Below are 17,686 nucleotides of genomic sequence, written 5' to 3' on the forward strand. Positions count from 1 at the left end.
TAATGATGGCAGCAAACTAGTGCTACAGTTGTTTTAAATAATAATAAAAATAATGCAAATTTTAAGAACGTTTCAATTGTGAACAGACATGATCAAAAAGTACAGTGACTCGGCTGATGCGGAAGTTACACACTTCAGTTCAACAGATAATTTGGCATTATTTTATTATGAATCTGATTGAGCGTGAAGGAAACAAAATCAGTACCAACTTTCTGCAACCGAAGACACAAAGATGTGAAAAATTTGGTAATAGTGCTCTCACAAGCCAGGAAACACTCAGGGAAGGTAAGTTTCCGTAAATAAGGTGAATGTGGTTTAACTTCATTTACCTGCCAAAGAATCCGTCTAAGAACACTTAACATGAAATTTCTTAGCTCCCTAACTAATAAAAAAAAAAATACTTTCAACAGAGGTGAGGTACTGGGCTGTCATTGTTCACACTAAATCCAAAATAAAAGCCAGATGAGAAGGGCAAAGGAAGGTATAGCAATATACATTAAAAACCAAGAGAGCTACAGCTTGGTGCACTACTTCTGCAAGGTTGCAAAGGTAGAGGCTGTATTAAAACTGATTCTAGGAGTGTAGACAAACCATCCAGATGTGAGGGATTTCCTAATTCAAGTTCTTGCAAATCAAAGTGATATGTACTCCCAGCTACCTATGGATTTCTGGAAATCTGTTTACTCAGTAACATACTCAGGTTCTACAAACGGGGAAGGCAGTTTGATTGTATGGCAGTTTGATTGGAGCTACAATCACACTTCAGACTTAGGACACGCAGGCAGAAAAAAAGCAATAGACACAGTAAAGGGTGCCCAATTCTGAATAGAAAGGGCATCCTTCAGCATGCGTGGGTGTGCCTAGAGCAAAGGGAAAACAGCTCTGCCCAAGTCAGAATGATAACTTGAAGTAGTCATTAAATAATCCAACATGTATTTTTAAAACATAGGAACAGTAGCAGTGAAGTGTATTCAGTTTATTGCTTAATCCTACTCTCGTACTATTTTCAGGAATAACTGTACAGCAACTGGGAAGGAAGTGGCGTGAGTGCCATTCCCTAGAACATGTTTCATATGTATTTGGATGAAAAAAATCTCACTAGCAGTGCTAACATTTAGTATTTGAAATTAATTCATTTCTAAAATACCAACTTATTCACTCAATACCAGTTTATTATTTCGGTGTATCTCTTGGTCCTCAATTTCTGAAACTTCTAAACTGGTCGCACAGTTGTTCTGTGCACGTTATCCAAGCTAACTTACGCTAACTTTTATTAAGAATAAAAGTGAAAGGAGTCTGGAATCACATTTTACTACTACTTTTTTTTTCCAGCATTTTCCAAAAGCAGGACATAAGCCATATTCTAATTCAATAACGCAGACAAGAAATTGGATTTCCCCATTTAATAAACATTTTGTGGTAACATCAGCTAGATTTACATAAGACCTGGACATTTCTGATTGTAGTTGGGTTGTTTTTTATTACGTTACAAACTGAAGTTAAGGGGAACTTGCAGCAAGTCCCACAGAGCACAGTGCAATGTTTAAAGAGAAGAGTAAACAAAACTGCCAAACACTCAATCATTTTCTGCCAGAAGTGGGATATTTTTTCTAAGACATCAGTTTGAGGAGGGGCAAAAATTCAATGCTGAATTAAATGAACTCAGGATAGTGGTAACTGCAAGGAGAAGTAAGAAATGACAGCCACAACCTTTTCAATTTAAGGGCAGAATATAAGTCTAAGATATTTCTGATAAATTCTGACAAAAAAAAAAAAGAAAACAGCATACTTTAAAGTATATTGAAGCAGTGATTTTTAAACAAAGAAAGCAGAACTAGAACATCTTAAATTTTTAATTCTTCCTTTACAGGTTACCTAGCCCACTTTTGATTAAGAAAACTGTAGAAAGTTAGTAACAGCCACAAGTTAACACCAAAAGGTGGCACTTGTCAATTTTCCATAGAGTCCTGCTTTACGGGATGTCTCAAATGCACTGCTCCGATCTTCTATCATACGTTGCTGACATCAGCTGTGTCAGATTTTAGTCCACTGGTCGCTTTTCACCATATTTCTTTGTAAACTCTTCAGCATTCTTACAGAATTTTTTACGGTCCTTAGAGTATTCTTCAGCTAGGTCAGCCCGCAGGGGATGCTCAGGCTGTGGATCATTCACCAGTGCTATGAGGGACTGGATTACTGTCAAAAGAAGAACACTGTCAGAGACTAAGACTGTTAATTTAAAGGAAAAAATATATATATCAAAATATAAGAAAAATTCCCCAATAAGAAAATAACTTAAACTGTGTTTAGATATATCTCAATAAATCTTGTTTCTTTTCAAGAGCGTAGTTCAATGACAGCAAATACATTAGGAAATCACATCTGTAAATAAAACCAACTACCTGTGAGTAAAGACCAAAATGCACAAGACAGTATCTTCCCAAGCACTGAGCATCCTGCCCTCCTTATGGGTAAGCAAGGAGTTTTACAGACAGCTTCACCTGTAATGCATCAAGTGAAGAGGGCCCCAGAATTTCTATCACAGAACATTTTTCCCGAATACTTCTCACAATAAATCAAGCAATTCAGTTGTAATTGGATCTACTTTTGGAAACCATTTTTTTCAGCTTTATTTTTCTGTGACTTACTTCCCCTATAAATAGGGAACAACTCTTGACGTTATTTTGAACTACCAAATGTGTTTTCTAGTATAGACATACTAGACAATACAGTAAGAACTGTAAGGTGCTTTTCATACCACTGTTTACAGCTGTATGGGAACTGCTGAGTCACAGCCTGAAGCACTGATTGAGCACCTGGGGAAAGGAGCCGCTCAGCCCTGGGAACACAGGTGAAGGCAATTCAACGCTGGGACAGGAAGGGGCACAGCCTGGCTGCACCTCTCTTAAGACAGCATTTAAGGGCTGAGTGCCACTGGGGAAGGATCTCTGGTTGGAGATCCCTCCTTTGTGGAGTCTTTCCTGTGAACTGAGATCTTCAGAGATGGGTGAGCATCTTTTCCTTTGAAATACCATCCTATCTGTGCTGGTCCCTTTGCTGTTATGTTCCTGTATCTCCTTTCCAACGCATTGATCTTTCTGTAACAACAGCCATTTAATCAGCATTCTCACACCACTTTCAACAGAAATAATTCTCACAAGTGTACTTTGCATTTACACAGTGAGTCTTGTATGCTACCATGAAACTTACTGCTGCTTTTTCCTTGTATACATTCTTATGACCACTAATGGCAGCTTGGTTACAATCGTCAAATCCACCCAATGAAGTATATACACAACTCAGCAAGTCTACAGACAGTGAAAACACCAAAAATGCATTTCCCTGAACACCAATGTTAATAGTTTTCTACTCAAAGTAGAGTAATACAAAGCAGCACCCTACGGTTTTTCGAAACAAGAATACCAAAACTGTTAACTTTGTGCCATTCCTACAGCCAGCGGCCTCCTGAACTCACACAAAATGCTGACAGCCACAACAGAGCATGAGAAGTCAGGGTTTGTTTTCAGTCTGCCACCTCACAGTTTAACTAGATTCTCCCTAGTTTTGCAGTGTAAGTGCTTACAATGCTTATCACCCTGGAAGATGCTAGGATATCACGGGAGCTTCTTTCAAAGCGCAGTCTTCTCACTCTTTTCTACCTTTACCTGAAATGAAGGGGGGCCAAGTAGGAACATTTCTTACTACAACCTTTAAACTGTAACAAACTAATACAGCATGTAACATGCCTTTTCACTCAGTAAAGCCTCTTTATGTACAGTAATAAGCATTTAACATCAAGTTTATCATTACCTGCCAGAAAATGTGAAAATTTCACCCTAACTAATAGAAGCAACAAGAGGCAAGACTCGTCACGCTCTCAAGTCTGGTAGTGAACCTAATGAGATTTCCTTAAAATATTTAAATTTTTATCCAAAGACACTCCACGCAGTAAGCCTCACAGCAGTGATCTTTTAATAGCTAAGAGTTAATCTGTGTCATGATTTTGCTTTTTCTTTAAGCAAACAAGCCAAACATGTATATAGTTACTGTTTAAAAAGAAACATAGAGTAACACCAACATAAATGCTTTTTTTCTTCTTCCCATTTTGAATTTAAATATACCAAGGACACAACCTTAATGAACTCTTCAGCCATTAAGAGTCTTGTGGTTTCCTGGAGGTGGAAATGCCACAAGTCAGTGTCATTACTTTGTATTCTAATAACAAAACAACATTCCGAAAGAGCTGCATGCTTTACTCACAACATGTATTCATGAGGCAAACCTTAGGAAAATGGATAAACCGGTTGACAAGCTAAAATACTGTTTGCTTCAAACACACAATGCCTAATCTCTTAATACCCTTTTTTTCCTCCACAAGGAGTCCTACCTTGGTCAGTTTTGGTTGCTGGCTTCCAGTTTTCAGCACTAATTACTGGCAGACAAACCTGCCCCTTTTCATCGATGTTAGGGTGATAGATCTTTGTTTTAAATGTAATCTTCGGAGGTTTGAATGGATATTCTGCTGGAAAGTTGATTTCGATTCTGAAGGCTCCTTTGTCATATGGAGGATTGTCCTGCAACGAGATGACAGAACATAAAGAATCTAGCATTCTATAACACATGAACTTTAAGTAAAAGCATGTTCAGACTTCCGTCTACTAAATGACCTCTTTTAAAGGCACTTTTTCCAAACACATTCCTAAATCTATGAACATCAAAACTAATGCAGAAACAAAGAGGCAATATAACCTCCATCACCCTTGTATTTCACCATGAAAAAGGCAGGCTACCGCTGTTCTGAAGCTGGCTGACATTCCTGCTAGTAGGAAAGCAACCAATCCCATTTACTCCATGCTCAGAGATCTAACAAGTATTTTTATTCCCACATTTATTAATATTTTGAAATACACTGTAAACCCTTTCTGATACACAAACAGGAAACCTCACAAGGATATTGGTTTCTCTAAACCTGCTTATTTTGTATCTCATACAACATGGTGGTTCAAACAGCAAAGCAGTTTGATTTGTCACATTCCCATAAGCATTCTGAGAACCCTTTTGTGCTGACTGCATAAAAATCTGCTGAGCATTAATTTGTACTAAAGATAGATATCCACTGCATCTGCTGATGAGAACATTCTGAATTCGTATGCAGTTTTAGCACCCACTGCTATCAGATCATTTTTGATGGAGTACAATGAGAGAACTGTGAAGTAGGCAAAGATCTTTTGACCACTGCTACCATTTCAAATGCTAACTGCAGAAGAAAGGCAAGAAAAAAGCTACTGCTATGTTTAAAGATGATGAAAATGACATTCTGTAAGCGATAATAACCAGGACACAATAATTGAAGAATTAGTGTTTCCAGTTTGAGTTAGATATAATTATTCTGCATTACCTACCAGGCCATTTCCTTCATTCAATTCCACTCCAGAGGTTAAAAAACTTTTACAGATACTTAGGATTGGGAAACGCTCTATTAAGATGCTATTCAACACATAACATTACATTTTGTTTTTATCCATACAGGGAAGTCTGGTTGTGTGCTTCTAAGAAGTGACACGTGATTTTTTTGAGTCAAAGAAAGAAATAACTCAAGTAGCTTAAGACCACTTTTTAGCTGAGCTAAAAGCTTTTCAAGTTTAACAAATAACTTTCTGTCTGTAGTAGCAATTTACATTAATGCCTGCTTCTCACATTGTTCACTTTGTTCTTATCTCCATCACCTGCTAGAACGTTCAATGAAATGCTACAGGATCAGACCTGGCTTAAGAATACTCATTTTCTGCTTGACTCTCAGCCAGAACAGTTTTTCACCATAACTCACCAATAAATTTTAGCTAAAAATGCATGTAAAGCAGCTGCTCATCTTTTCAAGAGACAGAACACAGAATATTCAAGAAATTCATTTCCAGTAACTTGTTACATTTATTCTTATACTGACAAGTTAGACAGTCTGAATTATAAATGCTGAAATATAGATAGCTAACACTTGACTTGCATTCACCTGACGTATTTTTGCTCTGCACAAGTTTATCAGAAGTGTTTGCTATGGACAAAGTGAAATAAAATTCAGTGTAAACCAGCAGCACCTTTTACAACAGCCAGGAGCCTCATACTGGCATTCAAAAAAAATCAAAACAGTGCTTTTTCAACATACAGAACTTCAGCTACACCCTATTCTGCAATTTAGAACAGGAAAATATGTTGAGAAACTACCTTCAACAGGCTTCTCAGTTGAACAAACGCTAAAAACAAAATATGATGCATAAAGGTTCATATAGCACTACTTCTGCACAAACACTGTCAAAATACTAACCTTCCTATCTTTAATATTTTAATTAAGAAGCAAGCCATAATACTGCCTAGTTACAGAGTTCAATAATCAGCTAACTGATTAGTCTACAAATGACACAGTACTTGTATCTCAAACCCTCAACAAGAACAAAACTGGGAACAGCATGTAAAACTTCAAAAGAAAAACTTCGGAAAAAACCTAGAAACCACCACTACAACCAAAACCAGCACACCTCACTTGTATCCAGTTTATATTTGATATTTTCAAGCCTTCTATCCCAGCTAAAAAAAATAAGTGATGCTTCAGAAGAAGCATCATTTATAGTATTTCCTCAAAACAGTAATTTATACTACTCTTCAAAACAGCTATGACAAATATTAATTGCTCTAATAAGCATAGATTTCATAACAAAATTCCCTCTTGACCTTAAATCCTTACTGGTGTATTTATTTCCCTTGCAATAAATAGATGTTGTACCCCACATATTTCTAACTTTAGCAGCAGCAAACATTCTGGTGCTTTGCTTTATTAGCCATGTTTACCACCCATACACCACTTCAAAGTACTGCCAAAATGCTAACCTGGCACATGTGAACCACGCGTATTGGAATGGCTTGCAAAGCACTGTTTCTCAGTTATGTCAAATTTTAGCACCAAATCTTGCTTACTTTATTAGGAATAGTAGACTCAATCACTTGAGGGAATTGCTCACAGAATGTGAGTAAATTAAATCTATTCTACAGCACTTCAAGATCAAAGGCCTCACAAAGATCTTAGCAGAGATGACACGACCCAAGTTTGTGAATGGCCTTCAGCTGTGAAAGCAAAGGCAGTGCCAAAATAATGCTTGTTTCTTTTAAAATAATTTACATTGGTCAGGAGACCTTTTAGGTAGCACCCAAGGAAAAGAAGCAGCAAAGGCCCAGACTTAAAAGTAGCTGATGTAGTAAATGAACGTGAGCCGTAGCAGTGCAAAAATAAAGGAAGGTGAAAATCCACGCAACCAAGGAATTTAACATACTAAATTCCTGCTATCCACTTCATAACAAGTCCCTTTCTATTTGACTAATACAGTGCTTGTGTGTTTTTGGAAACAATTAATGCCTAAGGACTTTCTTTAAAAAAGCTCACTTGTAAAAATCCAAACCGTTTCCCTGCAGACTTTTTCCAATACTTAATTTTTTCCCTAGAAATGACTACAATGATTTACAAACTAAGCACCCCAAACTAACCAAAACCACAAGAAAACAACATACACTGAAATTTACTGAGGAGTAAATAACGTATTTCATAACTCAGGCATTCTCCTATGATGATGTAAATTTTGTACTTTCAGCTTGAGATAACAAACTACAGAACTCACCTGCTTCCCCTTTCCAGGACCTTTCCCAAGCAACCCAGTGCCATCACTGGGTCTGCGGCCTTTCCAGAGGCAGCCATTTGCTGGATCGGACCCACAGTTACACAGCATTCAGCCAGGTATTCCTCGGAGTTGTCTAGAGCCCCTATCAATTACGTATAGATTTTTCTTCACACTACTTACAACAAACACCTACTAACATTATCAGGTACTAATAAAACCACACAAGACATTCACATGAAGTGAAAAGAAAGATTACAATATTTGCCTGAGACTATATGAGAAGTCTAAAGAGGGCCAAGAATCAAATCCATATCTCCACCCTTCACTGCCCAGAAAGCAACAACTCTGAAAGCCAGCTTCCCTAAAATGAAGAAATCTTGTCAATGTACAAAAACTATCTGATGGTCACTAACAGCAATGCTAAACTGGGGATTTATGGTAAAAAAAATGATCATGTTTTAAAGCTCATTAAAATAAGGAGTATTTCATACTCACAGGAACAATAAGCCCTTGCCAGGTCAATAAATTAGCTTCATCAACCTGGATATTACGGAAGTTTTTCATTCCACATTTGCGGATTTCTTCAAGCTCCTGGAAAACAAGCAGAGTAAGTCAACAGTTAATACTGACATGAGGCACAATGCTCAGCTCTGTTTCAGCAAAACGCTTGGAGGTCAGCGTGAGCTCCTCTAACACTAAAGAGACCTGAGGCTTCAGTGGCAGCAACCCACAGAAAACAAAGCATTGTCCCTGTGAGAAGTAAAATTCTGAGACAAGCTGTTCAAAAAGGGTTATGTTTTGATGTCACAAATGTACAATAATACTTTGTTAATAAGATCATTATATATATATATATATATATATATATTATATATATATATATATATATAAAATGGGACTCACCTAAATGAAAACCAGTGATTTGGAAGAATTAGTTCATAACAGTTTTAGAAACTTATGAAGTCACTGAACAGACCAATTTTCTCAGCTGGAAAGTAATGAATTCCTGCAAGATCAACTTAAATGATGCAAACGCTAATGAATATCTAAGCAATGCTCATCTGATCTAGATCAATAAACTTGAGCTGTTACAACTCTACCTTTGTTTCATTCATCACAGCTTACAGCATTTATTATGATGCCACTCTCTCTAGCTGTAACAAGAAGGAATAGAAACAAGGTATCTTTCTGTACCTGTCAACCACCAGTAAAATTACCTTTTCTTGGTTAGTGATGTAGGCATCACCAAAGCCAATATTTATGCTATTTTTATATTAAAATGACTATAAGCCCTACTGCAGCAGCTGTTTCCTTGAGTATTTATTTCATCAGGAAGCCATAAGACCAAAAAAAAAGCAAAACCTCAAGACTCCACCTTTTCCCACAATAATGACAGTCCTTCAAGAGTTTTATCTGCACAGACAATGTAACTGAACTCAAATTCAAGCCTCCTGACACGAAATGTAAAACTTTCCATGGGGTTGCAAGTATGAGGTACATGACTGTATGCCCACACACACTGGGAAAAAGCACTGTGAGGTGCATGCTGCCAGCACACAGATCTCCACTGGAGACAACCACATTTGCAAACCTGGGCAGGATATTTCAATTAAACACCAACTACCAGCACAGAAACCACAATGCACACAGAGCATTGGAGGTGCTGAGTGCTGAAGGCACAGAGCACCTGCTTGGAAATCATGGAGCAGCTCAGTCCCCTCCTGCAGCTGTTGTAAGGATGGAGCTCTCCACACACAGAACTGCCACAAATCCAAAAACCAACTGTTCCACAAGGGATAAATCCCATTCCACACCAGATGCAACGCACCAGTCAGCAGGAACAAATCAGGCTAAGTTTACTGCCATGTAGTTAAGCATGAATAAACATGCAACACAAATATCTTGTCTCTAAAACAGGAAAAGAAAAAACCCCCAAGTATACTGACTGGAAAATTACTATTGTTAAGCTAATAAAAAGATAGAATGGCTTTACATTAATGGAAAACGAAGTATCTGTATTTCATAAGTAGATTCAGGTTAAAAAATGATTACTTAAGAAATGCAATCAAGCAGGGCACAAATCATTATAAAGTTGTAAAAAGAATTGCACAAAAGGAAAAAATCCAAATAAACAAATTGTTCCCTATTTTTTTTTTTTTTTTGTCAAGTGCATCATATGGCAGAGGGAATTAAACAGCCTGGAAGACAATACAGGGAAGAGCCAGCAGAAACTCCGTCCGTCTTCTTTCATAATGACACGTGGAGCGATCCTGGAATTCACTCTCACAGTGAGAGAAGCAGCAAATGACTGCAGTGTGTCAGGCCCAGACTCTGTGCCTTCTTCCCTGCTGCCTTGGGTCCTGCAGGAGTAACAAGTAACCAAAAAGGGAACAGGAGGATAAAGCAGGCAGTCCTTTTCCTCACATGAAGATACGACTCACCTGAATAACTTGCTTAAGACAGGTGCCAATTTATCCTAGCAGGGACTTTTCTTATCCTAGAAACATATTTGCAATGTATTACTCTTATTTCTAATTCATATTCTTAGTGTTTTTGTCTAATCATCAGGAGTGATAGGACATTAAGCACTCAGGATTAAAAAGGGGTGGGAACTCACAATAAAGACCTAAATAGCCTCAGAATTACAGCAGCAGACACAGTTAGAAGAAGTGAATGAACTATTAAATATCACCAAACAGCATTAGATTAGAAGTTAATGCTTCAGTGATGAGAGCTAAGCTTAACGGGTCAAAAATTACTTTATAGGGTATAAGAATATAGTCTGTATATTTATTTTAAAATAAATCCTAATAGTCTAGGCAGGCAGTGAATAGAATAATTCCTCTTCTGTCCTCCACCCCTTTGTCAAGCAACATTATTAAAGGCACACAGAAGCAGCACAACCAAAGGTTAGAATGCTGCAGAAGAGTTTAAGTCATCTTTAACTTCCCACTGTTATCAGCACTGCACACAACCTGGCTGCTTTGCTCCCCACTTATTACAGAGGTGGTGTTTGCTCGTTTCTCCCTCGGGCCACGCCACCGCAGTTTGGGTTCGTTCAGACAACACGTTCTGCCCTGCACACGGGAAGGAGAAAACACTGTTCCAGGGGAAACGTCCAGCCTTCAGGAAGAGCGCTGGCAGCAGGCCTGGATGCACACGCTACCTTTCTCATATATAACCAATACGTAAAGTTCGAAGTAAAAAACTGAAACAGCACAAATGACTGTATGCTACTGAAAAAAATCAAATGATTGAAATAGAAAATGAAGTGACATCACCTTAAAAATCACAGAATGCCTTGGGTTGGAAGAGACCCTAAAGATCATTGAGTAAAATGTACCTGCCTTTTAGAAGAAAGCTGAGATACCAGATTCATACCTACATCCATAGATTATAATAATTTTTAGAACTCCTAGCTCCTCAAAATTCATTGAAGGTTAAAAAAACAACCAAGCCACCAACCACCAGGTGCCCAGCACAATCCTGAAACTGTTTTGCTTACACATCTTTGAAGTCTGGGGACTTGGCTAAAAAGAAACAAACTGGATAGGAAAATGCAGTGAAGACTGAAATGGTTAAGTTCATTGACTTCAGGAAGTTCTGCATTAAGCTGCAGATGCTATTAAATTCATAAAGGAAAACAAAGGTCTACTGAAATGACTGCACACTTTGCTTACATAACATTTACAATTTGTTTATCTGTTCATACATTACCTACAAGATGTGCAACAAAGCTAAATAGGCTCCAAGGCACAGATAAGGAGCTCCAACTTGACTTTCTGAATCTTGCATACTGCTGAGAAATGTTAAAAACAAAGAAACAAAACAAACAAAACAAACCAGATACCAGCTCATTTAGGAGCTGTTACAGAGTTTCTGAAACCAAGCGGCTGTGACACTGCAGATCCATATGCTCACATGCTTTTTTATTGACTAATTCTACTTTTTGGCAAAATGTTTACATCTGGTTTTTATTCAGAAGCATTCTCTTAAAGTTTTGATTACAAACCTTTTTCTCAATTTTCGTTTTCGAAGAAGGAATCAGTGCTCTCACTCACATGCAGACAACCACGTATGGCACGAGGCCTTCCATCCCTCATTACTGAGAAGCAGTGCTTGGATGCACACAGAGTTGTTTCCAACACCCTTCCTAAGGATGGCTTTGCTGTTCAGGAGATTGGAGCACTCTGCAGGCCACCTGCAGCAGGGCAGCCCTGGGTTTTATCACTGAGTTCAATGGTGGCATACACATCCGACTATGCAATCATGGAGGCAGATTGAAAACAGAGAGATTTAAAGAATTGCTACCTCCTCTTTAAATCTATTCTCAATTCTTAATGCTATAAATACTTGTAACACGTAAAAGCCAGGAAGCAAAAACACAGACCTCAGCTAGATCGTACTGCAGATGAGCACTGGAGGAAGTAGCTGCAGACCCAGGACAGCTCAGTACCACCTGAGAGTGAGCGCTGTCTGTGCCTGCACCACACAGTGCTGACACTAAGTGGGTACCGTGACTACTCAGCACCAAGAGAGCCTCCCCTTCTGCAGCTACGCACTGCCTCCCCACAGATCATTTAACTCCAGAAAAGAGCTTGTTTCACGTCAGCGAGTGGAAATTGCAAGCCCTTCAGTGAAATCTCTCACGTGTCTCTTGCAGATGTACTGCCCACCGTGTGTGTTTGGGGAAAAGTGGCTTCTCACAAGAAACAGTCATGAAGCAAAGCAGCTCCCCAAAAGTAAAGAATGAGCTGCTTTCTTAAATTGAACTATGCTGTGTTTGCCCAGTTCTCAGTCCCATCCTGCAAGGGATAACCCACAACAACACACTCTCAGTGCAGCCTGCCTTATTCTCACCTCTTGTATTCCACAAAGAGTGGAGATCTGACAGCTGTGGCTCTTTGAAGAGGTATAATGGTGGGCCAGAGATCAAAACTCCACCTCAAATGCTGCTGGAGCACAATTCATTAGCTAAGAACATTTCACATTTTTACCAACCTGGGTGTGCTCCCAGAAAGACTTGAACAAACAGAAGAGAAAACAGTTAGACCAGACCATCACATAAAGCCCTGCTAAGAGAGGCCATAAATTACGGCCTTGGCCTAAGATAGGCCTCTTGCACGAGTATGCAATAACAAGGCAATCTTATGCATGTTATGACCTGACTTAAATGTTAAAACTGAACTGTATGATAGCAAAATTTCAGTGCTTCTTTCACAAGGAGGTTTGCAAATTGAAGAGTCCACAACCTAAAAAGGAAACCCACTTCCACCTGAAAGGTGGCAACTACAATAACATTCCCATTGTCTGTGGGCAGGCTGCATGTTATTATGAATCAACTTCACCCAGTCTCTGTGGCATCGTGACTCATGAGTGACTATGATGCGTGACACGTATTCAGGAAAGATTACAGCACTTCAAAATGTTGGCAAGACCTTACGGAAATGGAAATGTCTTTATTTTATCTGACCTATAAAAGATTCATTCTCAGCTACCAAAGACAAAGTTGATGTTTAGCCCCCCCCCCAAAAAAAAAGAGAACTAATTGGGTTGGAAGAGACCAATCCAATTAATGCTTATCCTACCTTCTTATTAGTTTGGTTGTTTTTTTGTTTTGTTTTTGTTTTGGATGTTGAGTGACACACAGAATCACCCATCATCCTCTGAGAAAGGAATCCCACAGGCTGTTCCATAATGCAAAATTCTGATAGTGAAAGACTTGAGATCAGTCAATTTTCACTTTATAACCTAAACAACAGTATCAGGCTGGCATATGTGAGTTATAAGAGCTACAGTCCGTTTCTACCCAGACGAATGGCAAACTTAAAGCACAACGGGCTGATCTGATGCCACAAAAAGAACAAATGAAGCTGCTTGTTGAACAGCCTGCACAAGTTATGTGATAAAGCATCTCGCAGCTGTTGGAGTTGCATAAAAAAAAAGCACATGATGTGCACAGTCCACAAACAGAAGGCAATAAAAATGAAAGTAAAAATGTAAGAGTGAAGTTATCAATGTCTCCTACCTTCCTACACCACTCCCTCTGAAAAGAAACTGCCACTGTTTTTCTAGAAAAGGTCACATCCTCAAAACCATTTCTATGGTATTTCAGGGGAAGACCAAGGCACTATCTGATGCTTTAGGAGCACAGGGAACTGTTTGAGAGGGTGAAAAGCACAAGGGCTCTGTAAATTTAAGGACGAACTTCCTTGCCTCTCACATTTTCATGTTCTGTACTAAATACTTTGATGCTGAATTAGATATTTTTCCTCTAAAATATTGATGTGCTTTTGAACAACAGAGCAGGCATTAAAGCTGCCTTGCAAGAAGCTACACCTATCCCAAACAAAGAATCTAATTCAAATACAAAGCAGCAGATATGCTGATGGCTCTCAAACTATGACCAAAAAAATAACAGCTATCAGAAATGAAATAGAAACCAAATGCCGTCTCCTCAGAAGCCTTCAGGAGAACCAAGGCCTTACGCCTGCTGATCTAATACATACCTGAATGACTCCGCACATAATATATTTACCTATTTAATTTTTGATGCCTACATGGCACAAAAAAGAGTCTTGCGAAAGCAATGCTGAGCTATGGGTTTCCTCAAAAGCGACTGCTCACATGCACGTGGATGTGATCAGCCATGGAAACATAGCCTCAAACAACCTACAGCCCCCAACACTACCGGGGCTCACAGCTTTAAGGGCACCTCTAACTCTGCTATTGAAGGAGAAGGTTAGCAGCATCGTTATGCACCAATTTTCATCCAAACGGTATTTTAAAGCGAATGCACTCTCTTCGCAGAAACTCACACTCAAGGCTGTCTGCACATCGCAGTGAAGACAAAACCATCACCGCGCCCGGAGCGAGCGAGGCAACTTCTGAACCCGGGTCCACGCTTCACCTCGATAAGCCTCTGACTCACGCGGGCGCGGCGGTCCCCCCACCAAACCGCGGCGCCGAACCCCCGCCCCCCCCAGCGCGGGGGCGGCGAGAGGAACCCCCCGGCCGAGGGACGGCGAGGGCTCCGGGCGCTTCCTCCGCCCGGCCGAGCGCGGCCCTCCGGGAGGGCCCGGCCGTCACACCGCCCCGGGGACCGGCCTGCGGCGGGGCGTCCCGGCCGCGCCGTTTCCTTCCCCCTCGGCCCTTCCTCTTTGCTTAGTCACCGCGGGAGCCCCCCGAGGGAGGGGGCCGGCCCGCTCCGCACGGCCTCGCGGCGCTCCCCGAGCCCCTCCCGGGCCGCCCCGGGCGGCGAGCGGCGGCCGAGGCGCGCCGGCCGGGCGCGGCGCGGGGCCGGGGAGGCGGCGCGGCCCCTCACGGCCGAGGCCCGAGCGCCGAGCGCTCCCGTCCGGCCGCCCCGGGCCGGGGCCGGGAAGGGGCCGCTCGAGCGGCCCGCGGCGGGGGGAGGCGAAAAGCCCGGTCCCGCGGGAGCGCCGAGGGCGACAGCCGCCCATCCCGCGGCCCTTCCCGACGCGGCGCCGCTGTTACCTTCATCAGCCTCCTGCTGGCCGCCATCTTGGCTCTGCTGCTGCCGCCCCACAATGCATGGCGGCGGCGGGCAGGGCGCTCGGCGCCGCGCTTCCTGCGGCGGGCGGGGCGGGGGCGGGGCGAGCGCGGCGGCGGGCTTCGCCCATTGTCCGGGCGCGAGCGGGGCCGTCCGTTCGCGAAGCGCTGCCCGGAAAAGAGGGGGCGGGGGGCTGCCCGCCGCGGGACGGCCCGGCCGCGCCCTCAGCCCCGGCCCGCGGGTCGCCGAGCTCCCGGCTGGGCTCCGGTCCCCGCCGGCGCTCCGTCGCGGAAGGCCGGGAGCCTCGCTGGGCTGCGCCCGCACCCTCTGGCCTTCGGCTGCCGCTTCGCATCTGAAACGCCGTCGGACGCCGTTCCAGGGCGCTGCCCCGCAGTCACTGCTGTCATCCGAAGAAGTTCTGTGTTTGAAAATAAGCCTTGCAGACACGGAACGCGGAGAAACAAAGTAAACGTAAAATACATAAAGTATTATAAGAGGCTTGTGGGGACGCAACAGAAGTTACTGGTTACGAAGAACAAGGACTACAGCACCCATTAGTGTCGCTCTGTAGCAACTGCACAGATCTGCGCGACGGGAAACGTGTTTCAGCACAGGCGGGACTGCAGAAGGACCGGCACGACAGAACGGCGCCGTGAGGAAAAGGAAGAAGGTTGCTCACCTTATCAGCAGATTCCAGGTTCGCAGGAAAAGCTTCACCAAAGAGGGATCTCCAACCAGAGATCCTTCCTCAGCGGCACTCAGCCCTTAAATGCTAAGAGAGGTGCAGCCAGGCTGCGCCCCTTCCTGTCCCACCGCTGAATTGCCTTCACCTGTACTCCAGGGCTGAGCGCCTCCTTTCCCCAGGTGCTCAATCAGTGCTTCAGGCCGTGACTCAACAGTCAGCACACAACTCCCTGAACAGCTCTTTGGTAATCAAGATTTTACATCTACAATAGTGCTTATTGCTCCAAATCTCAGCATTTGTTAAGAAGTATACAGCATACATAGAAGCCAGCTTAATGCTCGCCTCTTCACGTGGGTGTTGTGAAATTGTTAACATCTTTGAGACTGTATCATCATAACTATTTCGTGTTGTGATCTTATTCTGTCATCCTGAAAGCAGGAGAGGTAACATACACAGTGTGTGGCAGCTGGGGAGCTCCACATGTCAGTCAGATGCACACAGTGTGAGAACAGGAGTGGCAGAGGCTGAGGACTTGTGATGTGGCACTGGTACTGAAGAACTGATGTTGGCTAAGTGGGCTACTTCAGATTACGTGCTGCTGAAGTTCAGAAATACCTATGTCTGATACCGCAGTGACTTGGAAGAATGGTTCTTATCTTAAAGATATCCACAGATATGAAAAATGAGCTGCTTCAGCTATTATCTGTATTTATGTATTTGTAAGAACTCTATCCGTGTTTTCATCTCATCTTTATTCAGCTGTATAGTCTCAGAGAACTCATTCAGGCTCTCACCCATATCTGCACTGAGATACACACAAAAGGCAATACTAAAAGAACTGCAGGGAAATCTGAGTTACTATCTGTAATTTTAATCCATGGTTTTTATAGCTTGTAAGAGAATGTCAGAAGTACCTGGGATAATTAGTAAGATAATCCACACTTCCTTCGACAAGAAAAAACACCGCCTACACCAACTAACTAACAATAGCCCAGCCAGCTCTTAAGAAATCACTGCTGGGTGCAGCTGTCCTCACAAGTTACCACCTGAAGCTGACATCCTTTCTTACTGCAAGGTGTTGAAGGAAGTTGACACAATCGCACACAGCTCACATACCTGCTGCCAGCACTGATGAGCAGTGCCTTATTTATTGGCAAGGGCTGTGCAGCCATGGCCACACTGCTGCATTTCTCCCGGATATAATTCACTGGTAATAATAAAATACTGTCTGATATTAAAGCAAAAAGAATTTACTTCCAGACAGAATTTCAATTATAACTCTTACCTCCCTGTTAGTGACAGGACACAGGCTGCTAGTTATACGAAGTTTTGCAGACCTTTCTGCATTTTTGAACTTTGTTGTTGTTGTTTCCGGGTCACATCCGTTATTTTATTTGACAGTGGAGAGCATCCAAAGTACACGTTTTGGTGTCTATTTTGTAGGGCTTGCCAGTCCCTTGAAGACATCCTGTCTATGTCTGCTCACTTCCAAAGGTCATTTTCTATCACCATTTTAGGACCATAACTGTTCAAAAAAGAAAAAATAGCATAAACTTTCCAAACAGGTGAATAACAAAATAGCCTGACCCTTGAAAATTAAAAATAAAAATAAAAATCTCTGTGCATAACTTCTGTCATGAAATGGACTCGTAACAACCAGAAAGATCAATACAGTGGAATGGTGATACAAGAAGTGACATGACAAAGGGACCAGCACAATGGAAGGGTGTTACAAAGAAAAAAGGGAAGTGCTCACTCATCTCTCAAGATCTTGGCTCACAGGGAAAACTCCATAAGGGAGGGATCTCCAAGCAGAGAACCTTCCTCAGT

At 41.8% G+C, this 17,686-nt stretch overlaps 2 protein-coding genes across 3 annotated transcripts in view; one reads left to right on the forward strand and one right to left on the reverse strand.

Moving 5' to 3' along the window:
- The window catches only part of YDJC (YdjC chitooligosaccharide deacetylase homolog), a 29,087-nt gene extending 19,188 nt beyond the window's left edge, over positions 1-9,899 (forward strand). The window contains exon 7 of one of the 2 annotated variants that reach the window (XR_016458728.1): positions 9,830-9,899. The gene's annotated coding sequence lies outside the window, so the exon portion shown is untranslated. Of the gene's footprint in view, positions 1-2,770; positions 4,382-9,829 lie in introns of those variants that run through there. The other variant, XR_016458727.1, reaches the window with a different exon arrangement.
- On the reverse strand, positions 139-15,262 carry UBE2L3 (ubiquitin conjugating enzyme E2 L3). Its single transcript, XM_031592847.2, has 4 exons — positions 15,156-15,262; positions 8,157-8,252; positions 4,388-4,574; positions 139-2,196 (listed from the first exon to the last, which is right to left on the reverse strand). Exons 1-4 carry the CDS (start codon positions 15,180-15,182, stop codon positions 2,042-2,044), a joined length of 465 nt encoding a protein of 154 aa, XP_031448707.1. The 5' UTR covers positions 15,183-15,262; the 3' UTR covers positions 139-2,041.
- Between the last annotated feature and the right edge of the window lie 2,424 nt (positions 15,263-17,686).

The sequence above is a fragment of the Phasianus colchicus genome, chromosome 18, assembly GCF_987193195.1.
Source record: "Phasianus colchicus chromosome 18, bPhaCol1.hap1.1, whole genome shotgun sequence".
Classification (NCBI taxonomy): Eukaryota; Metazoa; Chordata; class Aves; order Galliformes; family Phasianidae; genus Phasianus; species Phasianus colchicus.